The sequence below is a fragment of the Diabrotica undecimpunctata genome, chromosome 1, assembly GCF_040954645.1.
Source record: "Diabrotica undecimpunctata isolate CICGRU chromosome 1, icDiaUnde3, whole genome shotgun sequence".
Taxonomy (NCBI): Eukaryota; Metazoa; Arthropoda; class Insecta; order Coleoptera; family Chrysomelidae; genus Diabrotica; species Diabrotica undecimpunctata.
In genome coordinates, this window is record NC_092803.1 from 198,970,250 (window position 1) to 198,995,892 (window position 25,643).

Sequence of the window (25,643 nt, forward strand, 5' to 3'; positions counted from 1 at the left end):
GTTTCGACGAGAAGTGAAGTACTTGGGACATATTGTAGCAAGTAATGGTGTAACAGCTGATCCTGAAAAACTTGCAGCAATTAAGGATTGGCCAGTACCAAGAGATAAACACGAAATTAGAAGTTTTCTTGGCCTATGTACATATTACCGCCGTTTTGTCAAAGGATTTGCCAATATCTCCAAGCCATTAACAAAGTTGACAGAAGAAGGCAAAGAATATACATGGAGCGAAGAGTGTCAAAGAGCTTTTGAACACTTACAAATGGCTCTGATCAGCGCACCGATTTTAAGCTACCCTAGACAGGCAGGAAAATTTGTGTTGGACACCGATGCAAGCAACAGTGCAATAGGAGCTGTTCTTTCCCAAATCCAAGATGGACAGGAGAAAGTCATCGCTTACTTTAGCAAAGTCTTGTCAAAACCAGAAAGAAACTATTGCGTTACCAGAAGAGAATTGCTAGGCGTAGTGAAGGCTTGTGAGCATTTCCATAAATACTTGTATGGCAGAAAGTTTCTTCTTCGCACGGATCACGCTGCTCTAAAATGGCTCCTACAATTTCGTAATCCAGAGGGTCAGATGGCAAGATGGTTAGAACGATTACAAGAATATGATTACGAGATCGAACACAGGGCTGGCAGAGTTCATTCAAATGCTGATGCCCTTTCGAGACGGCCGTGCAGTGCAAATTGTAATCACTGTCTTAAATTAGAAGAACGACTTTGCCCCGTGAGACGAACCACCGTCATTAATGAGCAATGGCGGCCTCAACAGCTACAAGACGCTCAAGCAGATGATCCATGTATAAAAAGAGTATTGGATTGGATGCGTCGAAGTGAGAGACCTTCTTGGCAAGACATTAGTGCATGTAGTCCAGAAGTCAAGTGTTACTGGAGCCAATGGAATTGCCTAGTGCTGAAAGATGATCTTCTGTATAGAACCTTTGAGAACGATGATGGTACAGAAACTAAGCTTCAGTTAATTGTACCTAAAAGTAAAGTGTCAGAAGTATTGCGTCAGTTGCATGACGGTGCATCAGGTGGACACTTTGGTATCACGAAGACTCTGCAAAAGGTTCGAGAACGGTTCTATTGGGTGAACTGTAAAGATGATGTAAGAAGATGGTGCCGGAAATGTGAACTGTGTGCAACCAGTAATGGTCCAGCTGGTAAAAAGAGGGCACCCATGAGACAGTACAATGTTGGTAGTCCTATGGAAAGAGTAGCAATCGACATTGCAGGTCCACTTCCAGAGACAAATGATGGAAATAAATATATCCTGGTAGCCATGGATTATTTTACGAAATGGACTGAGGCTTATGCGATACCAAATCAAGAAGCTGCTACCGTTGCAGAGGTACTTGTTAAAGAATTCTTTAGCCGATTTGGTGTTCCCTTGGAGATCCACTCCGACCAAGGGCGAAACTTCGAGTCAACCCTTTTCCAAAACGTTTGTAAATTGATTGGTGTCAATAAGACCAGAACGACACCCCTGCATCCTCAATCAGACGGAATGGTGGAGAGAATGAACCGAACAATGGGTAAACACCTATCCAAGGTTGTATCAGAACATCAAAGAGATTGGGACCAGCATATTCATTTATTCCTAATGGCCTACCGCTCGGCCGTGAATGAAACTACAGGCCAGACTCCAACCTGCCTGATGTTAGGTCGTGAAGTTCGTTTGCCCTGCGACCTAGAGTTTGGCTGCAGACCTTCCGAAGAACATGTTGCAAGCGAAGATTATGTCGACCGCCTGAAGTTAAGAATGAACAACATTCATGAACTTGCCCGACAACACATCCAGATAGCCAGTGACAGAATGAAAGATCAATATGATTCTCGATGTAAGAGTGAAAGCTATGAAGTAGGTGATCTTGTTTGGCTTTATAATCCACAACGTCGTCGAGGCTTGTCTCCCAAACTGCAAAGACAATGGGAAGGTCCATATGAAATTAAAAAGAAAATAAATGACGTAATATTCCGAATTAAGAAGTTGCCGAAAGGTAAACCAAAAGTAGTTCACATAAATCGTCTTGCACCATATGCTGGCTCAAATGAAACAGAAGAAGCACGAACCCTTCAACATGAGATCAAAGATGACCGGCGACCAAGCTTTAATGAATTTATGTCAAATTACGCAGAGAGAAAGAGTGCTAGATTCGGCGTGACCACAGAAGTTCAGCAGGATCTTTTTAGTGTTCCGCATAACGTCTCTCTAGCCCACTGTGTTGCCCAAGATCTTGAGATGACTAACGGAATCTCATCCGCATTTTATAAGAAATTCGGTCGTTTGGACGAGTTAAAAAACCAGCAACCTAAAGTTGGAAGAGTACTGAGATTAGAAGATGGTTCTCGATCTTTGCTGTATATGGTGACCAGGAAGTCGTATAAAGACAGGGCGAGCTACGAGGATATATGGCGTGCTCTAACTAATTTGAAGAGAATTGTGTGCAATTACGACATCAAGAATTTGGCCTTACCCAAGATAGGCCATGCACTAGATAATCTGGACTGGAAGATTGTCAGAAGCATGCTTGAAGTGATCTTCCGAGAAACCGGCGTACGAATTACTGTGTGTTGCATTAACCCGATGAGATCGTATCCTTCAAAGTCAGTAGACTGTTATTTCTTTCTAAAGGGTTCATGCAGAGCTGGAGAGTCCTGTAGATTCCGCCATCCTGTGCCTACATATAGAGTTGCTGATCGGGACGATCAGATTTAAGAGGGGAGCAGTGTAACGAAATAGCCCATCTCCGATACGTCATAATTCTTAGAAGGACGAATCTAGAAAACGCTAGAGTCGGCATGTCAATAGCGCCCGTCCTTCGGACGGGAGACAATTAGAGGTGGGACAACGCCAGAATGTTCTCGAAAAGTAACTTTATTATATATATGTAACGTTGTTAGGAGTGAGTTTAGTTGATAAGAGAGTACCGAACTGTAAACTTATAAATAAATATATGTATATAAATTCGAACCGCTCGTTTTATTTAATCTCGCTACAGTACGAAGAGATCTACAATGCCAATTAAGCACCTGAAAATAGGTGGTAGTAGACACAAATCAATTTGTAGGTATTAAAATAGGTACAACTAACATTTTTTCTATTTACAGGAAAGGAGACAACGATCTAGCTCTGGAAAAATTAGATGCCATGCTGAACTCTGCAGAAACCGTAGTCCTAGCCGGAGATTTCAACGCACAACATACAGTTTGGGGATGCAACATCACAAGAGACGAAACAACTTTTCTAAGATACTTTGAGGACAGAAATAAGATGTTATTCGCACCAGACGAACCTACAAGAATCAACCCCATAATACGTCATAATAGAAGATGTAAGGGCGCACTTCGAATGCAGTTCGGATCACAAACCGGTAACAGGAAAAATGACATCAAGAGTGGACCTTCCAACAATTGAACCAGTGGAAAGATGGAGATGCAAAGAAGCAAATTGGCCAAACTACAGAAGACAACTCAACCAAATAGAAATAAAGAGAGAATTCAACATACCCAAAGGCTTGACGAATAATAGAGGGCTAATCATCCCAAACGAACTGCAGAACATCATCGAGGACGGAAACAGGGCCAGAAGAGCTTTTCAGAAGACAAGAAGACAGGAATTCCAGGACTACGGAGAGGAACTTTCTGAAGAAATAAGAATAAGACTCAGAAGTCTTACTGAGAACAAATGGCACAACATCAGGAAAGCTGAAGAAATCCATGGAAACGTGTGAAAAATGCTGAAAGCCAAACGAAGAGGAAAACAAAAGATGCCCCAAATCATAAATGACGAGGGAACACACTTCGAAACACAAGGAAAAGTGGATGCAATCGCTAGACGAATGGCAGCAATACACAGGTAAAACCAAAACATGTCGGATTCAAGAACCATAGAGGAAGTCAACGCAGAATAAAAAAGAATCAAAAGAAGAAACGAGTTTCTAGTAGAGGAAGAAGACTACACTAACCCAACAGAAGTCGCCAAAATCATTAGATGATTAAAAGGAAGCAGAGCCCCAGTATCAGAAGGAATACACTACATCGCCCTCAAGGAACTACCAAAGAAGATTATAGTACATCCGTACTATATCTTCAAGTACTACTTGGAAAAAGGACACTTTCCAAGTAACTGGAAACACGCCAAGATCATCCCTCTACTAAAACCAAGAAAAGATAGAAGAGGACCGGAAAGCTACAATCCAATATCACTACTGGAAACACTTAGAAAAGTCCTGGAAAAAAAGCATCTATAAAAGACTGATGAAACACAAGGAAAGAAGAAGAATCATTCAGAAAGACCAATTCGGATTTAGAAGAGGAAGAAACTGCGAACTCCAGCTAGCAAGAATCATCAGCGACACGAAGATAAGATTCAACAGAAGACAGAGAACAGAACATATGACATGAACAGACAACAGAAGAACATGACATATGACAAGGCATATGAGACTGTTTGGAAGAAGGCACTAATCTACAAGATGGACAGAGCTAGATTGCCCCATTATTTAGTTAATATTTGTGACACATATTTAACTAACAGAACATTTCAAGTTTCAGCTGACCAAAAGAAGTCGATGATCCAAGAAATTCGAGAAGGGACTTCTCAGGGCAGTATTCTCCAACAGATCCAAGTACATCTACAACCCTCTAGATGATACAGCGGTGTATGCAACAGAAAAGGACAATAGAAGAATAGTCCAAATCATAGAAAATCACGGAATACACCGAAAAATCGAAGATCAAAATCAACGCAGAGAAGACACAATTTATCATGTACACCCAGGAGACGAATCCACCAGTGCTAGAAATTACCGTAAGAGGAAACAGGATCCAATCAGGAAAATCAGTCAAGTACCTAGGAGTCCACCTCGACAGAAGACTAAACTTCAAGTTGCACACCCAAAAAACCAAGGTAAAAGCAAACGCTGCTAAAAAACTAATACTTCCTTATATTTTTAGGTCCAGTCCACTATCGAAGGTCAAGAAGATTCAATTATACCAGGCTTACGTTAGATCGGTTATACTGTACGCTGTCTCAGTTTGGAGTTTCATCGCGGAGTACAACTGGAAGAAACTCGAAGCAACAGAAACATCATGCTATAGGATCATCGATGGATCAACATGGGAAGAATGAGTAACAAAACCAACCATCAAAGAAAGGCTCCAGTACACACCACTGAGCGAGGTGGCTGAGAAAAGGGACAAATACTTCTTCTACCAAGCCACGATAAGACTCCTTAAAACCAGAGACATGCTCGCGAAAAATCGGACCCAGAGGATGTTTAGATCAACTCAGACTGATCGACTATCTGATCAGGTACCTACAGAAGAAGAAGCTAAGGAGTCCATGACAGAAAAATTCAAGATCCGAGAGGAAGAAAATCAACATTAGGCGGTACAACAGCGGGACGTCAAGAAGAAAGAAGGCTAAGATATCTTAAGTTAATATTAAGTGTGAAATGTAAATATTATTAGGTCAATAAATGTTTTTATTTTTATTCGAGTTTGTCTTCGACTTACTACGATTTCATGAACCTCAAATAGCCTCAAAACGTGTTATAGTGTGACAGAAACACAAACCTTCAGACAGAAATGTTTCTTTAAGATTCTAAATTATTTTTTCATTTGAAGTTTTTTTTGAGCATCCAAAACGGAAAAGGCTAATAGAGCACAGATAAGATGAATTGTTAACCACTTTGAAGATACATTATGGCGATTAAATTAAACGAGAGGATTGATATAAATAACGACATTTACGAAATAAAAAATCAGAAGGTTAAAAATTAAAAATCAGCTAGAAAAAACAGTGAATATAAAGGTAAAAGAGCACAAGTTGACAATATTCAAGCACTTAGCAATATTAGACAAATGTACAACGCAAAGTAACAGATGAGAACAAAATTTTAAAAACAAAACTATTAAAAATGTACGAAAATCTGAATAAATGCTAAAGTAAGATATAAAACAAGCAATTAAAAGTACAAATTTGTTTGTATAGGGACGTAAAAATGAAACAGACATCGTCAACATTCACTTATCTTTAGTTGGTACGATTACGTAGGTATAATATGATTAAGTTTTGATATCGCGAGGTTTGTTAAAATTACTTACATCATAATAGCTGTACGTACTTTGTATTTGATAATAAATTATAAACCCCAAAAAAGAGCACGTCAAAAACAATTCAAAATGTTTATAATTACACAATCTCATAAATTAGTAACATCATAAAGAACATGAATCTCATTTTAACTATAAAATATGTGTAATATTACATCGATGTCTTTCTAAAAGACTTACCATTCTGTAATCATGTATAAAATAATTATCTACGTAATAATCCAGACGGATTTTTACCTTAAAATAAATATCGAACTCGTCTGGTTCGGGTCCGTGTTTTATTTCGAGTCACATTTAAAATTATACCAATAGAGAACTTAAAAAAGATAACAGTATTTTAAATCGAACTATATTCATTCTAAAACCAAGTCAAACGTCAACAAAATGCACAATAATTTATAATATATCGGGTATACCGGGGGCCGAATTGTCAAACAGGCCATAGGAAAATCAATGGGAAATTCTAAACTGTAGAATTCCTGCTTCCCTAATTATTTTACATAAAAAGTTATGATATGCTATTTATAGAGGACTGAAATTTGTATTGAAAATAAATATTAAAATTGTTCTACGAAATAAACACATTCCAAAACTTTGCGTGAGTATTGTTGTAAAAGTTAGGCCACACGTAGTGCAGAATCTGTATAACGGGTTGCATTCGGTCTCAATTAAGTTAAATATTATACTGGGACCATGATTTCTAATTGTACCTATACAAATAATATGCTGAGGTACCAAGAAATTTAGAAAATCAAAACGAAACCAATGTATCAGCAGCAGAATCCTACATTAACTCGAACCATTGCAGGCTAGTTTGACAATCATACTTCCATAGACTTAAAATTTTTGAATAGAAATAAAGTCCGTTCGTATAAATTTCAATGTCATCAAGAACTAAGAAAAGGGGATGTTGAGAAACGAACGGAATTTTTTTATGAAATTTTAGAGAGAAATGTCTGCTAATGAAGATAGACAATTTTTAAAAAAACATTTTGTTTAGCGATGAATGTACATTTACATTAAGGAGTTACAAAGTTCTTGCATTTTCAAAAAGTCGATGTATATTTTAATTCTATATGAAAGTATAGTACCTAAAGAGTATTCACACCAAAGTTGAAGTGAATTAGCAATATTACCGGAGTTATAGCTGCAGTCTTGACTGCATTAATTGCCGAACAAAACTTAATGATAAATTTTTTATATACTAACAGTTTTACATACTGCCAAAAACAAGCTCTAAATAGTTAGTAGGTGGTAACAAAGCTAGTCGTTCACTTACATAAGATCCACTATAACTAACAATAAGTTTGATAATAAAATACGCTAATGACTAGAGCAAAAACGACAAACGAACCAGAATTTGAGATGAAAATGATCCTATATGTGGAACAGAAACATGGACATTAAAAGAAAATTAATTCAAAGCCAATAATAGCTTCTGGAATATCTATTTGTTCTACCGTCCTTCCTCTCATCCTTCCTGAGATGAGATGGGAGTGACGATATTAAAAAAAACAGCTGGAACAAGATGGATCGTAGGAACAACGTACAGAGATCAGTAGAAAAGATAAAAGGGACTCTACATCCAAAACTCAATAAAATAATGACGATAAATAAATTTATTTACAAGCAATTAATAAAATATATTACTAAAACAAAGCTAAAGAATCAAAACAAACCCCATCATCATTACCAACAAAAGTTTTGAATATATGTTGGTAAAATGACTAGAAGAAGATATGGTATCGCAAGTTTGATCATAAAGGGTAAAGTTGTGGTAAAACTTGAATGAAAATTTTCCCTTTTGGGAAGATGAAAATCTTCACTAAGATTATTTCGCTAACAACGAGATCCCGGTAGTTCTCGACATCGCCCAAATATAACAGTCCTAATCCAAAGTGTTAGTAGACACCATTTACAAGAGCAGACGGCAGGTTGAAGTTGTTGGGGTGCGCGTGAGGTTCTAAAGAAAAAAACCAGGCTTCACTGTTCACGGTGACTCTTCACCTTCAACTTTCACCGCGAAAAAATGTGAGACCGAGTTTAAACGTGCCTGTGAAAGTGTTGGAAAATTGTTAATGGTCTAAGGATATAATAGGAACATATCGTTCACAATTCACTGCGGACTGCGGATCATAAACTTATTATAACACTTTTTGAATAGTATTGTAATGGATTTTTGCGTCGAGATGTTACAATGGATAAAACATGGATTTAATAACCGGTTCTTCAGCTCCAAAGAAAGCGACGACGATTAGAAAGGTCATATCGTCGGTGTTTTGGTACGAGAAAGGAATTTTGTGATTGAAAAAGCTCTACTGAAAATACTACTCTGAGCTCATAACAAAACTGGAGGTAAGCATTCGAGAAAACAGACTAAAGTAGGAAAACATCCTTTTCCATCAGAACAAAGCAATTGTCCGCAAAAGTGTCTTATCAATGAGCAAATTGAGAGATCTGTAATACGAAGCACTGAAATATCCATCTTTTTCCATCAGAACAAGGCACTTACTCGCAAAAGTGCCTTAATAATGAGGAAATTAATGGATCTACAATATAAAGCACTGGACTATCCATCCTTTTCCCTAAATTTGGTTCACTCGGACTTCTATCTATTACCAAACCGAAGATATTCCCAGTTTTTCGGTCCAATCAGCTCTAGAATCGTATTTTGCAGCATTTCCAGATAAACACTAACATAACTTTGGTAATTTAGTCGTAAAAACCACAACATTTTGAATTACATAACCTCACTGAAGTGATCATTTGATAACTCTACTTATTCTACAAAAAAAAAACAGAAGCGTCATAAACGATATAATAGAAGTTGATTCATCGAGTATCTTAGATGTTTCGCTTAGTTTTTGAATGAATATCCCTCTATGAATTTGTATAACTATAAAAGTGATAAATTTTATAAAGTATCATGCTTTGAATAAGAACAAAAAATTACATTAAAACGATATAAACAATACTTTTCGACTCGAGTTTATGCTCCGTGACCAGATGAATTGATCTTTATTTTAACAGATTTTTAACCGCACTAAAACACTATCATTTCTCCGCATCCGGTAGTGGTAAGTTATAATCCAAAACATAAGTCTTCTTCTGCGTGATCTCGTCTATGGTCTGATTGGTGCACTCACTGCCCACGTGATTAGGGGCGCCACAGTTATAACATCCCGGAGGAGTCCTCGGCGGGTAGGGGCTAGAATAGACAATAGGAAAATAAGGAACAGTATACGGGGGATAATTAGTGTCAGTCGGGGGAAAGGTAGGGTTAGGAAACTGAGCAGTAAATGTAGGCCTATAGGCTGGGTTATAGTGAAACATTGACCTGTTAGGCGGCAAAGTCGTGAACGGCTGTTGAAAACTGTAAGGCACGGTACTGTTGCTGAATGGCGGTGGAGACTGCGTATCTGGCATCGGCGGTCCGGGGCTTACACCAAACGGAGGCATACCATTGGAACGTGGTTTCGCATTCGCATCCCCTCCCCTGCCAGGTCCGTGGGGTGTAGTTGCGGGTGTAATTGAAGGGGTGCTAGGCGGCGTCTCATTCGGACTACTATTACTTGACGAATTAGAGTGGTGTAGAGCGTTCTCACCTTCTAGGTTCATCGCTTGTATTTGTTCTACTAGGTATGGTCGCATTTTTCCCATGATCGGAGGAAAACGAATACCATTTGGTTTTAGATCGGCAGGCCACATAATATCACGCTTGTCTTCTGCAGGAGTTAACTAGAATCACAGAGAAAACGAATATCAGATTGTTGCATTACATATTTAACATTCATATGACTTTTTTACTTATTAAATATTCATCCACACGATCATGAAATCAATATAATAATGTTATAAGCATGACAATTGCACCCAGGAACATCGCATCCTAAGAAGAAGAAAGTTGTATCATTTAATCAGCTTATTACTACAAGCATACTACACCAGAAAAGTTTAAAATTATGGTTTTAATTTAAAATGAACAAAACACTGTTAGATTTACAGTGGCGCGTGGAGCGGTCCAAAGGGTCTGCGAACGATGTAAGGAAATGTGATCCTATCATCGTTAACCAGGATCAGATTTGGATAACCTAACATGACGAACGTTTAATTATATCAAGAAGGTTAAAGAACCGTCTTAATACAGTTAAAAGGTGAAAACAACTGCGTGAGGGTCAAGTAGTAAATATTATGTGTGGACAATTAGACGAAAATTTAAAGAAAGAATCCTGATTCCAAGATAGGCTAACGGATCCTAAGCTTACCCCAATTAAGGTCTAATTTGTTCACTGAGAAAATTGAAATACACTTTATGGTAGTGAATGAATACAAAAAGCGTACAGAAGACAAGATTTGAGATTTTTAGAGTGCTTCATTAAGGAACAGATTGGGTATGGATTTTTTTAAGTGGATAGCATGTAGTCACGACCTAAACCTAATCGAACATTTGTGGGATGAGCTAAAACCGATATTAAGATCTAGGATTCCTGTGCCAACATCTTTCCTACATCGATTCGTGATAACGGGAAAAAATGACGCACAAAAAACGATATTGAAATTGATTAGGTCTATACATAAGCAAATTTTCGACAATATTTCTCAATTTCTATTTTGATTTGACGTGTCACAACAGATAGCGTGGGCATAGAAAACGATATTCGTATAAGAATAAGAAAAGCTCAGCAAGTATTCAGCATGTTCAGATCGGTTTGGAGGTCTGGACAGTATACCAGAGAGACAAAGATCAGAATATTTCAGTCGAATGTCAAGTCTGAACACTGAGAACAGTTGAAATGAAAATGAACACTAGGAACAGTTTACAAAAAGGATGGAAAGCGACTTCTACGGTACACAAAAACAAATATGGATATGAAGAAATAAGAAGAGCATGCAATATAGAAGACATAAATGGATGGGTGACAAAACGGAAACAACAGTGGAACGAACACATTGGTAGAATGGCAGAGGATAGGATAGTACGAATAGCACGAGATAAGTCACCAAATGGACGAAGAAGTATTGGCAAACCAAGATAAAGATGGTGCGATAATTTAAACAATTTAGGAGGCTAATATTGAAAAAGAAACATACAAGAAGGAAGAAGAAGAAGAAAAAGTCAAGTCTGTTCTATTCAACGATTGTGAAACATGGAAAGTGACAAAAAGTCTTATAGACTAACCGCAAGATTTTGTTAACGCTTTGTTAAATCCCAACGACGAATCTTTCGTATTTTTTTATCTAACACCATCAGAAACGAATATCCGCTACACCTGGCCGAATATAAGAGGATAGATAATGAAATTAAGTCCAGAAAGTGTTTAGTTCGAGAACACACTTCGTAATAATGGCTCCTGTATTGCAAAGACTGCCCTAGAGTGGAATCGCCACGGGAAAAGCAGAAGAGGACGCCCAGCTCAAAGTTGGAGAAGATCAATTATGGACGAGAAGAAAAGCCAAGGAAAGTCTTGGAACGAGGTGGCCTAAATGAACATTAACATTCAAAATTGTAAAGTGAAAGCTTATTTTAAAAATTTATATGTCTGCAGAACCCAAGTACCTAAAGAAAAGAAATTGAGAATATTTAATAAAAAGTTAAGTATTAATTTTATTAATAAACCATCTTCTAAACATAAACATTAACAATTTTATTCATATTTCGTGTTTTATTAAGTATTATTACGCATTTTTTTCGAGTCTGATGATTTCTTGAATTCCTGAATACATTTCTTTAATGACATCAATTTCAGTAAGTCCCAATCGTCTTTTATTTGAAATATCATAAACGCCGCCTTCAGCTTCAGTGTGTTCTCCACGCGTACCTCTCACTTGAAGATTATAAGAGCTTGCAATACTATTAAGTTTGTTCATGTCAGCGGCCAGTTTGGGGACTTTAATGTGCACCGATGCTCTTATGGTAGTTCCCAAATTGGTAGGACAAAACGTTAGATAGCCAAATCGATCACTTCTGATGTACTTGAGTTTCTTTTCTAAAGTAGTCACGGCGAGTACCCACCTGGCGTACACCTCTCCCAAGTTGCCGCCTTGTTGTAAAGAGATGATGCGGATATGGTCTTCTTCATTAACCCACACTAAAAACGTTTTATTATGATTGAAATAGATTCCTCTTCCAGTTGGCCAATATCGATTAGAATTAGCAGCTTCCAAGAATCTATCTCCTTCTTTAAAGAGAAAATGGTCGTCAATAAGTTGTTGTTGCTGTTCAGAAGTCATATCACGAAGGGCTATATATTGACCGCTTAGCTCGCCTGGTAAATCCTTTAAAGCAGCAGTTACTCTTTCTTCGAGTTTTTGGTACAACTCTTCTGTAAGACCCGGATTAAAAGGATAACCTTCTACAGACCTGCAACATCGTATTCTAGTAGATACAATATGTTCTTGATTAGGGTCCAAGTTTCCGATACTGCTTATATCTCCAAAATCAGTAGCAGGATGCACGTCTGTTTTTTTAAATCCTCCATGATAATCTTGGATAATAGCGTCGAAGAGATCCGCGAAAAGGTCGTAACACTCGGGATCAGCAGCGTAAACACCTATTCCAGAATCTAAATTGACCAAACCAGATTGTATGCAATCGAGAAGTGTCATACCATAGCTAGTTTTTTTCGTTTTGAGTTTGTTAAATACTTCTGTGGTTAAATAACGCTTTAATAAGGATTTTGAATCAGATTTTATAAGTTCTCGATATCCTCGTTCCAGTTTCGAAACCACTTCTGGATGTGCTTTTCCTTTTCCGCATTTTTCATCGCAATTGTGACATTTTGCCTTAGCCATTTTACACAAACAATTTGACAGTCCTTTAAACAGACGGATCATTATACACTGTCAACTACATGTCACAGCTATCTTAATACAAAAATTTTGGCTATTAAAGTACTGTTTACATGCACAAATGAGTCTCCAATAAAAATTCATACTACTTCGTTAATCTACATCTATTGAAATACAGGGTGTATCATTGGTATATGTGCAATGCTTCATTAAAAATTTCGCAAAACAATTTTATAAATATAACTTAGGGCTTACCTTGACTGGATCATCCTCAACTGATTTTAAATCTAGAGGAGGAGTAAACACTGGTATACTAGGAGGAGGAGGACCTGGCTCTACGGCAATTTGTGTATTTACCAGAGGCCCAGTAATCACCTCTATACTTGGCGGAGGTATGTTTATCGTTGGTGGCACTGGTATTCCCGGGGGTTGAAGTGGTGGCTATATTAAATGAAAATATCACTTATTTTCTTACAGTCAAAAAAGAGCATCAAGTCTAATTAACGTATTAATGACTCAAAGAAGATAACGAATAGTGTAAATCAGGGATAGGCAATCTTTTTCGGACCGCGGGCCATTTTCAGATAATTTTTTCATATAGATACCCCAAAGCTGTCGTTTATAAAATACAACCCGATAATATTGATGAACTTAAATTAAAAGAACGATGTTGTAGAGGTATAGCTTCTAGGACGTTAAGGTACTTATCCCAAATTTCGTTACCTGCGAAGTTGAGATGCTTAGCTGGAGGAAATAAAACTTTTTGTTTGGGAAATCTGGTGAGTACTTGAATTCGGTGGTGGCAGGGTGTTGTAACAACCTCTTTTACTTGGGTGATGTTGGGATATTAGCGAGTTAATGGATATATTCTGAGGGAAGTCAAAACGTTTATTCATGATTCTCCTCAGGATTGTTCTTTCGGTGGCGTTTGTTGAGTAAGGCGTAAAGTTGAGCTCTACACTCGACAATAATTGGTCTGATATATGTTTTGTGTGTGCAATTGAATACGCAGGTGGGCATTCCCTATTTTATGAAAGGTTCTTCTTCTCACCCTATCAAGGGTGTTCTTGATATCAGTGTTCCAGTTGGACGTTTTTATGAATTCTACGCTCAAATAGAACACCGATGGTCTGACTAGGCCTTTCTCTATTGATTCACTATTTTTTTCTCATCCCCTGAGTAATGGGATGAGTTAGGGTGTCTGAATAAGATTAACTGCGTTTTGTCAGGGTTAAACGTAACTTTCCATTTTTTGTTGCACCATTTGACAATTTTATCAATTTTAGTTTGTGCTTTGTAGAATACAGACCAGTACCTGCAAAGAATGTTGCAGTGTCATCATCATATAGCAGGATGGAGTCGGATCTATGAATGAGTAGAGGAAATCGCGGTTGTAGACGGTATAATATCGGCGCTATAATTGAGCTCTGTGGGATTCTGGCTTGCAAAGCGAAGGTGTACCGTAAAATGCCTTATTCAAACTGCCGTCACCTGGCATTGGCATCAAATCGAGGTAAGTTGACGGCCAAAACCGAGCATACAAACGCTATCCGAAACCAAAAAACCGAAGAACGACACAACGCACCGAAACGTAGCTACGTGCACTAGGCTCAAGAATACCGTGACTGTAGAACATACGGTTTCCAGAGAGGGAGACAGAAGAAAAAAAGGCATAACACTTAAGTCATATAAAATAAAGAAATTGAAAAGTTAAAATTAAAGTAATCATATGAAAATTCTACTACGTGTGTGCTTATCCGATGCCATATATTTAAGGTATTGACGAATGGATTCTAAATAAAAACAGTCCAGTAACGAGGTTCGAGATTAACGACGTCACTAAATTCAGGTAGCATTATGTGAATTGTCGCGTACATGTGAAGAGACAAGTATATCATTATAACACAGATCGACATTTTGAACAATTATTAAGAGAGTGTACAAGTAAGTGCCATATTTTTTTTAAGTTTTTATTACTAGTCATTACTTTCTTAGTAGTTGCCATCAACAGTATATCATCAGGGAACCTAAGATAGTTTAGATATTTTCGTTTGACGCACATTCCTTTATTTTCACAGTCTTAAACTCCCAAAATTTCTAACGTCCGAATAGTTCAGGCAAGGTTATCACCTTGTCTTACTCCTCTAATACAGGGTGGGTCATACATGTTTTGGAAATTTCACAACGAATCGCTTCACGGAAGAGTAACGCGCGTGCTGTGAAATTTTTTTTTTTACAAAAACAATGATTACTATGTCGCCCTCGCCGTCTATTTCGATCGCATTACTAGTTACACAATATTAATTAGTGTCCAAGTGTTAATGTAATTCAACCGTGAGTTAAACCTTCGAGGGACCAAAATCAAACACATACATGGCAGCTGCGAAGAAGGAGGAGGGAAGAGAACGTGGCGCAACTAAACGAGTCCATGCGAGATGACCCGAGGATGTCCACGTCCAAGCGTTCAGAAGCTTTGACAATTCCGTAGACGTCTTTGCGCCGAATATTTAAATTAAAATTAAAATTGCACCACTTTAAGACACAGTTGGTGCAATAATTAAAAGAAAATTCTTTAATTTTTAGGGTCTTCGTTGTTAAAATGTTCGAGCGATTCAGCAACTTTGGCTACATTTTTTTCTCCGATGAAGCCCGTTTTCACTGAAATCAGCATATAAACAAGTAAAATTACATATTTTAGAGTAGAGAAACCCCTAAATTGTGATTCTGTGATTGTTAATTCTGCAGAAATTGTTATAATTCCACTTGATTTTTTCTGTCACACATCCAACAAGAGTCTAGACTTGATTAATAAAATGTTTCCTAACAAAATGATCTCGCCCAGAGGAGATATTCCATGGATTCCTTGAAGTCCGGACCACACTCCGGTTGATTTCTTTCCTTCGTAAATAAACCAGCAACAATGGTTTTTCTAAAATTGTAAAAGTGTAAAAATTTATTGCCCACCCTGTATAATAATCATTTTTTTAATAGTAGGCTGACATTTCCTGTTTTTTTTTCGACGAAATGGAAGGCTTTTTAGATCGAAGTAGTTTCTTTGCGAATAACCCTTGTTGGAAGTGGCCCGTATTGAAAATTTTAAGGAAAGCGTTACCTGTATTCCTCCGGGTGGCGGCGGCGGGGGTGGTCTCACTATAGGTGTCCGATGTGGTGATGTGCTTCGGCTTTGACTGGGTGAAGCTGCTTGGCTGACTAGTGGTGAAATTGTTGATGCTGGGAAAGGCGGGACCTGAAATGTTTAATACGATTTATTATTAGATATGCTATCAGTTTACTTGTATTTTAGAAAATTAATCCATCCAATGTGATACATAGAGCTTTATATATACAAGATAAAAAAATAAATTAAAAACTGGCATTTTTATCATTAAGAATTATTAAAGTTTGTTATTAATTATCTAATCCAATAGATTAGGAAAGGTTATGCATAAAAATCTAGAATCACTTAATCTAGCCTGACCTAATCTAAAATGGTTCTGAAACTAACAGGTCTTCCAATGTTTGGTAAGCCTCTAATGTTTGGGAAAATTTTGATGGTTGCTTTTGACATGCAAACGGCATTAAATATGTATGAACTTGCTCTTCTGGGAGAGCAGAGTATTCATTTTACTGTTTCCAGAGATTTAGAAATACTAACTGTCATATGTCCAACAAAAGTCAGGCCACCAAGAGCATTGTGTTGAAGCAATTATAGTGAAACAAATTAAATATACACGAGGATAGATTGATATTAAACTAGCCTTTGATAGATGGCGCTACTTGATACCGAATTGGTTTCGGTGTTGACATTTGCCATTTATGACATGACGTCTGTCAAAATTTTAAGTTTTAAAAATAATTAGTTTGGTTTTTACAGCCGTCAAAAGCAAGCAAATTTTGTGTTTTTGGACCTGGACAAAGTTTATGGTGAGGATGCACCTTCGTTAGCAACAGTAAAATTTTGGAAAGCTGAATTTGTTCGTGGTCGTACGAGTGTTTTTGATGATGAGCGTCCCGGGAGGCCAAATGAAGTCACCACGCCGGAAATGATCAACAAAGTCAATGACATGATTATGGCAGATCGTCGAATTAAGCTCGGCGAGTTAATAGAAGCCCTAAACATTTCCTACGGACGCGTACACAACATCATTCACCATTATTTGGTCATGAAAAAGCTATCCGCGCGATGGGTGCCGCGTTTACTGACAATCGATCAAATGCAAAAACGTGTGACCACTTCCGAGACGCTTTTGACGATGATACGTCGCGATCCGAAGGATTTTTTTCGCCGATTTATCACCGTTGATGAAACCTGGGTGCATTATTACACACCGGAAACCAAAGAACAGTCGAAACAGTGGCGCAAACGCGGCGAAGGGCCGCCGAAGAAGGCAAAGAGTGCACATTCGGCCGGCAAAGTGATGGCGACTGTTTTCTGGGATGCGAAGGGCATCATCCACATCGACTACTTGAAAAAAGGAAAAACAATCAATGGTAAGTACTACGCAGCATTATTGGATCGATTCGATGCCGAATTGCGTCGAAAACCCCCAGTTTGGAACGCAAAAAAGTGCTCTTTCACCAAGACAATGCACCGGCTCACCGATCGGCCGTCGCCATGGCAAAATGACACGAATTGGTTGAACACCCACCGTATTCCCCAGATCTTGCGGCCAGCGATTTTTTCCTGGTTCCAAACCTAAAAAAATGGCTCGGAGGACGCCGTTTCGCAACAAATGATGAAGTCGTCGCTGAAACTTCGGCCTATTTTGAAGAGTTCGAGCAAAAGTACCATTCGGATGGGCTAAAAAAATTGGAACATCGTCTTACTAAGTGTATCGAGCTAAAAGGGGACTATGTTGAGAAATAAATCTATTTAATTCCAAAAAACTTGTTTTTTCTATCAAAGGCTAGTTTTATATCAATCCACCCTCGTAATAGTATTAATCTTAGCTCTAGGTTTAATTGTACTAACCGCGGAAATCAATTAAAATACAGCTGAATTTGCATATAAAATAATATGTATTGACTACGATACTTTCAAAAACAAATCATTGATAAAACAAAAAAACTAGGAGGCATAAAAGCAAAGGATTTTAGGATTTAGGATATGGCGAAGAGAGTGTGGAAAGAATAAGACAGAAGTATCCACATTATTATGAACTTAAGTATAACGCTGGAAATGTACATCCATATACCTCTAAAATATTTATTTTGCATCTTTTTTGCTTTTGAATCTTGAGTCAATATTCACGAAAACTTTTTTCTTGCAGAATTCTTCTTTCGAATTAATATTACCTCCATTTAAACTAAATTGGTGAATATTTTTCGAATATTTCAAATAAATATGGGACCTGTTTTACTACGATTTATATAAATAATCCACGTAATTAAACACTATAATTAGTTAGAAATACTTCCGCCCGGATATGTTTAAGCAAATCAGTGATTCTGTAATTAAACGTTAATAATTTTAGCATGGCTCGGGGATTTTTCCATCGATACTATTATTTCTTATTATTGACACATTCACAAAGCTGTTAATGTCTTTTGTAATTTGTATATGGAAGTGATGGTTATTTTGTTGATGGTGAATATTGGGATTCATTTTTTTTAGGAAACAAAAAATTTAAAAAAAATAAAAAAGCATTTTAAAAATATTATTGGGATTGGGAAACATTTTTTAGTGAATATTGGGAACTATTGATAAAAAAACTGGGGATTCTGTTAGCAGAGAAGCATTAGACAAGGAGATCCTCTCGCCCCCCTGCTATTTAATTTGGCACTGGAACATGCGGTAAGGAAAGCTCAACCACAACTAACAAACGGATTTGCCGCCCAAGGATCAAAAATACTAATGGCGTTTGCGGATGACGTGGACACAATTGCACAATCCAGAAGAGATGCAAAAGAAGTTTTCACCCTATTCGAAAACGGAGCCAAGGAAGCTGGTCTGAAGGTCAACGAGGACACGACCAAGTACATGGTGGTTACGAAGAACCCAAGACCAAGGGTTAGACAAAACGTAACAATCAATGAATACAACTTTGAAGTCGTCAAAGAATTCAAGTACCTGGGAGCGATCATAATATTTGAAAATAAATATGAAAAGGACGTGGCAGCCAGGATCATTGCAGGAAACAGGGCATATTACTCATTAATGACCGTACTTCAATCAAAAATACTCTCAATACCAGCAAAAATAAGAGTGTACAAGACAATAATTCGTCCCACAATAACGTATGGAAGCGAGACATGGACTCTGAACCAGCGGGAAACGACAAAATTACTGGTACTGGAAAGAAAGATACTGCGGACTATCTATGAGCCTTGCAAAGAAGAGACAACAGGAGAAAGGAGAAGAAGACACAATGATGAATTCCAGACAGTATATGGAGATGAAAACATGCTACGCTACATTAAAGCAAACCGAATAAGATGGGCGAGCCACGTACTAACATCGAATGACAAAAGACTCCTGAACGCCACATTCTGGGAAAGGCCCGATGGCATAAGGTCAGTTGGTCACCCAAGAAAGAGATGGAAGGACGCAGTACCCTGGGATCTACGCAAAATGGGAGTACAGCAATGGGAAATACCTGCTCAGGACCGACAACAATGGAGGCAAATAGTAAACGCGGCCAAGACTCACATATAGATAAAACAAACTTAAAAATAAATTTTTAACTAATATTTTCTCGACAGGAAAAGGCAGTGGAAAAAGCCAACAAAGAAGAGCTTGGATATCAAAACAAAACTAACGAATTTAAGGAGTTGCTTAATGAATAGGCAATGTTATCAATCATAATGAAACCAACGAACATAACTAAAAAGAAAAACGAAGAGTTTAGGAAAAGATGCAGAGCGTTAAAAACAGTAGAATGAAAGAAAAATCCAAGATATATAAGAAAAGTCCCAATACAAGGAAATTAAGTTTGTCTACTAGGAAGTCAGGACGACAAACAACAAATTATCAGAACAAGGGTACTTGTATGGGTTCAAATGAAGAAATGCTGCTAAGTGAAGCTGATCATGTAATGTCTGAATGAAAAAGTTTCTACGATGCGCTGTTAAGTGAACGTACGGACGAAGAAGCCGAAGAGACAATATCAGAATGCGAAGATGTCCCTAACAGACCAACAGAAATAATGGGCACAATTCCAGATTTAAAGAACAATAAAGGCCCTGGAGCAAATGGTTTAAGTGCAGAAATGTTGAAAGCAGGAGAGCTATTAGGAAAGCAACTCTGTTACAGCCCTAACATATTTCTTTCTTAATGCTGCTCTGTATATATTTCTTTCTCGGCAAACATATTTCCTTATTAAATACGTCTCTGTACTATATTTACCTTCCAAAAAAGGTCCAGTTTTCGTTAAATGACTCAAATTTTCAAAAATTGTTTACACAATATCTCTAGTACTGACCCGTCGTTATAAAACAAACAATTTGAACTGACGCTTTCACACCTCCATATTCCAGTGCAAGATTTGAACTCAGTTATCTAGGTTAAAATTTCTTTTATGGTTATGAAAAAATAATTTAAACACACACCTGTACTTTTTATCGTTCTATTCCCACTAAAATATTTTAATAGTCGATCATAAAAAACACTTATTGCTTTTGAATTTACAAAACAATTGTAGTTATTGTAAATATTTTATTTAGTTCTACATTATTTGACTTTTCTTGTAGATCTAATTGATGCCGTATATATCCCTCCTTCAGTAGATGGAATTACCGATGAAGAGAACATCGACAAAGTACCAATCTTGAAGAGACCAGAACTTCGCAAATTATTGCAGGAACGTTTGGGGTCAACAGAAGTACAATTCCTTTAACAGATTATAACTTATCAGGTGAAGAGTTTTTGGAAACGAAAATAAAGCGACATTTATCTAAATCTAGAAACAACTCGCGACGTTCGAGACGACAAGTACAGTGGACCATAGGAGTAATTACATAATTTTGCAGGAAAAACACCACTCGAACTTTTCTTTTTATTTTTTTAATAATGAGGTAATTAATTTAGTGCTTACATTTACGAAAAAATACGCTCATGGCAATAATCGTCAAGATTTTTACATTACCAAAGAACTTTTGAACTTTTTTAAAATTATTTAATTTTCAGAATTCCATACCTCCAAATCCTCCATACTTCCAAAAGTTACCACAAACACAACTGTGCTGGAGTAACCAAGAAGATATGGGCGTAAAAATGGTAAAAAACTGTATGAGCCGGAACAAGTTTTACAAAATCAAACAAAATTTACATCTTTGTGATAACTCAAATCTAAATAAAAATGATAAATATGTCAAAATCAGAGTTTTTCTAAATATAATAACGAACGAAACATGCAGTGGGAAATGTTTGCACACAATTTATCAATTGATAAACAAATAGTCCCTTATTTTGGAAGACATTCCTGCAAGATGTTTATAAAAGGAAAGTCTGTAAGGTTTGGCTTCAAACTTGGGTGCCACTGTTCTTAAAGTGGCTATTTATTTTACAGCATACCGTATGGAAGAGCATCGAATGATAAGAAATTTGAATACAGTCTCAGTGGTGATACAGTATTAGAGCTGGTATGAAAAATAGCACCCGGCTTCAAATGCTGCGCAATCATTTTTGGGATCGTCTTATTTCGCGTGGCAGTGATTTACAATACCCATCGCACTCACTAGACCTAATGCGACCTGATGCGTGCATATGGGGAATGCTGAAGGAGGCTGTTATTCGTACCGATCCACCGTCTGACGTCAGACTAAAATTCAAGATTTTTTCGTGCTATTTAACAGCCTTTGTTGACAGACATGATTGAAAAACAGTGGGCACAAGTGAGAGGCTCTCTTTAGCATACAACAAGTGCTACTTCAACGATGTAGAGATATGAATTGCATGCTTCATTGAACACCATAAATCATTTGATACAGTAAAACACGACAAGCTGATGAGGATATTAACAAATATTAAAATAAACACCTGTGATCTAAGAATGATTAGCAATCTTTATTGGAATCAAACATCGTCTATCCGTGCAGAGGCAGGAGAATCCGATGATATCAAAATTACTGTCCTTCAAGTGGCTATTTATTTTATAGCATACCGTATGGAAGAGCATCGAATGATAAGAAATTTGAATATTCTCAGTGGTGATACAGTATTAGAGCTGGTATGAAAAATAGCACCCGGCTTCGAATGCTGCGCAATCATTTTTGGGGTCGTCTTATTTCGCGTGGCAGTGATTTACAATATCCATCACACTCACCAGACCTAACGTCACCTGATGCGTGATATGGGGAATGCTGAAGGAGGCTGTTATTCGTACCGATCCACCGTCTGACATCAGACTAAAATTCAAGATTTTTTTGCCTTTGTTCACAAACATGATTGAAAACCTTCATTAACGCTACGAAAAATGCTTGAAACTAAACGGAGGGTATCTTGAACATCTGTTTTATCGAGAACGTTGTCGTGAATAATGTTTGCAAGGCTCTATCATGTATACTAAATATAGAAATAATAATAAACATTTCAATATTTTAGTACTGACTATTTTACCGAATACTGTAGTTAAAAAAATAAAATACTTAAGCCACCATAAAATTAATTCAAGAAAAAATTTGAAAACAAAATTTAAGGTTGATCTGCACCCCCTAAAAGACAAACTACACATTCAAAAAATTTGAAAAATTTTGGGAAGGTATATACTAGAAGTATTTTGACAAATTTTAAGCAAACTTCATGTTTTCGTTTTCGAAAAAACTCACCAAAACTACTTTTTTCCAGGTATAAAGCGGGAAAACCAAACATATGATTTTGTTAATTTTCTTACAGCATAAAGATATAATTCTAAGAAATACTTATGAATTTTTTGAAAATTTTTGAATGTACAGTTTTGTCATAATAGGAAAAAATAATTTGTTCCGGCTTATAATACAGCTACTGGTAAGAAACCGGAAAAAATTTAAATAACAACATATATAAAACTGTAAAAGTGGAAAATATTTGCAATAAAACGTTAAATATTTTTTCCTAAACATACGAAAAATCTCGTTAAACAAGAATTATATCTTGCCGTCATCAAATTGTATTGTAGAGAGATGGCTCCATCTGAAATATCGGTAATATTTATCATCGATAGATAGCATTATTTTCGGCTTCGAAACGCTTCAAACGAAACGTCATACTAACAGGGTTGCCATATCAATTACTTTGTACAATACTTTGGAGATTACAACAAAATTTAATAAGAATATCATCGGCTTGAATTTTGAACTGGCCATGCTGAAACTTACAGAATAGTAGATACTGTAACTTTTATTTTGAAAGTACGATATCATAAAATTTACACTCTACATGTAATATATCTGTAAAAAACCTTAGTTTTAAAAAATTTTGTTTTAAAAACCTATTAAGGCGTTTTTGGTAAATTATTTTAGTATTTATAAACAATAGTGTTCCTTGCATAACATATTAGTGGCAATTTTTATACTAGTATTAGCATTAGTTTTAGTGCTAGGACAATATGCCTTTTAAAAAGAATAGTAGGAGAGAATTACATTTTTTCATTTTTTTAATGACACTAATTTATTGCTAAAAACACGTTTATTGAAAATATTTTTTCTAATTATTAGAGTTACCGGTTAAATATGGGTTAACATAATTTTCTGCGTAATTCTAACATATTATCACCACATTGGATGGAGTATTAACAAATCTACGCTACGATTAGTAAAAAAAATGAATACATACACTCACCTCCGGAGCACCATAAGGGAACCCTGGCCTATTCCACATAGAAATGCTGCTAAAATCAAAATTTGCTGGTGGCGGGGGTAGGTGGGACAGACCAGGTGGTTGATGAAATATCGCAGGTGAATCGCCGCATGTTGTAGGAGCAGTCTTTACGGGTATCACCGGAATATCCATTGACTATTAAAACAAAATAGGATTTGACATATTTAAAAATTGTCTTTCAAATTTGTGTTCTATGACGAAGAAGTTGATAAATTGATAAAGAGTGTTTTTGTAAAAGAACTTGGTGTCTAGGAGAATCTTGAGAAATTAAGATAGTGTGTCCATAACACAGGCCGACAAGCCTCAGACTCAGAATTTTCCGAAGGTTTTGGTGCGCTGAATCCGATAAAAGTGCAAAAATAGCAATTTTTGGCAAACACATATAATACAAATAGACTGACTGTTGCAATACAGACCCGTACCCCAGTGTGACAGAGAAAAATAACACAAAGCAGTCCCTGCATCTCTTTCTAATGGCCGGGTTAACTGACCACGTGAAAGAGATGGTTTCTAGGGATTGGTTGGATTTGGGGTGTGTAGATCTGGGGCTGTTTGATTTGGATTATCAACTTTGAGATTTTATGAAATTAAAATTGTCCTTTATATTATATAATCATATAGCCTAAGATCCCACTGCACGATCACTAGATAACCGCAAAAATGACAAAAAACGGCTATTTGTACACTTTGTAACATTTTTTTAATTAATATATTAAATTATTTTTAATTCCTTTTACCCATGTGGATGATACGCTGATGGTCGTGTTTACGATCAGAAATTTTTATTGGGAAACTACCGAAATATGACTGAAGAATCTACCTACGTATTTATTTAAAGACGCCGGTTTGGCTAATCCTTAGTTAATCCTTTTCCGGGTTCTTTTTCATAAATTCGGTAATTGTCGTCGAACGCCCGTTGTAATGTTTTTCGGGAAAAACCTAATCTAGGAGATTTTATATTTCATCACGTTTGTAGCTAGAAACAAATGTTAGTTATAACTTTTTACCTTCTTAGAAACCCACCTAGGCTGGCATCATTTTAGGGGGGAGATACCCTCACCTTTTCTTGGGTAGTTTGGTAAAATTTTAGAGGAACCAAGTTACTTTTGGTGGGACAGTCCTTGCGTAAGGACTAGATCTTACTGTATCTCTATTATCGTACCGTTCTCTGTGCATTTTCTTTATAAGTGTGTATACACTTGTTTATTTGAGTTTTTTTTATCTTATACTATATTAGATTAAATATAGCCATAAAGCACCTTTAACGGTAATTAAATTCAGTGTTTAATACGAGTATAGTATTAACTTCAGTGACTTAATGCAGCAGTCGTCAGGAATTACCGTAAGTTACTATAATCTTAGTATCTCCACTTATCTGGGCGAGTAATATGGTATGGTATCATATCATCTTCCATTATCTGGACGTATCTAAAGTTCATACATGTCTTCAAATGTAGTTGAGAGTAGCTACTGAATTTTGCAGTCAATTAAAGAACATTCTATATTTTTTTGTTACGAACCAAATTCCATCAGCACTAAGAAATTTCAATAAGTAATAATTATGAATATTTAAGTCTCAATTTATCATTAAATAATAGTGCGAGATAGCTAATCGACTTAACCAAGTGCGGTTTGGTTAAATATTTATATTTTCATTTCTGTAACCTTTCTGTATTTTTGTAAATTTAGATTTTATTAATTTTTGTTATCTTTGGTGTTATAATTTTTATTCATTTTTTTTGCTGTAATATCTCGAGATACGCCAAAACTTTATTTGTGCATGATTGTATTATATATCTTTGTAAAGGTATTTTCTAATTATATTACTGCTTATTTTTATATGTATACCACCATTTCATAGTTGTTGGTGTATTTTTATTACTTGTGTTGCATTCAGCAGCGTCATAATTTTGTTGTTGAATATATTGTTATTGTT

General features: G+C 36.6%; 1 protein-coding gene and 1 pseudogene across 3 annotated transcripts in view; both read right to left on the reverse strand.

The window, feature by feature from the left end:
• Nucleotides 1-3,006: 3,006 nt before the first annotated feature.
• The window catches only part of LOC140432835 (uncharacterized), a 31,119-nt gene continuing 8,482 nt past the window's right edge, over nucleotides 3,007-25,643 (reverse strand). The window contains exons 3-7 of one of the 3 annotated variants that reach the window (XM_072520967.1): nucleotides 23,663-23,842; nucleotides 16,025-16,159; nucleotides 13,168-13,353; nucleotides 9,461-9,861; nucleotides 3,007-9,331 (exon numbers count right to left, since the gene is read on the reverse strand). In XM_072520967.1, the coding sequence (XP_072377068.1) occupies nucleotides 9,178-9,331; nucleotides 9,461-9,861; nucleotides 13,168-13,353; nucleotides 16,025-16,159; nucleotides 23,663-23,842 (1,056 nt within the window). In that variant the 3' untranslated portion in view covers nucleotides 3,007-9,177. Of the gene's footprint in view, nucleotides 9,862-13,167; nucleotides 13,354-16,024; nucleotides 16,160-23,662; nucleotides 23,843-25,643 lie in introns of all 3 variants that reach the window. The other 2 variants (XM_072520966.1, XM_072520965.1) reach the window with 2 other exon arrangements.
• LOC140432836 (arginine kinase pseudogene) lies at nucleotides 11,700-12,959 on the reverse strand (annotated as a pseudogene).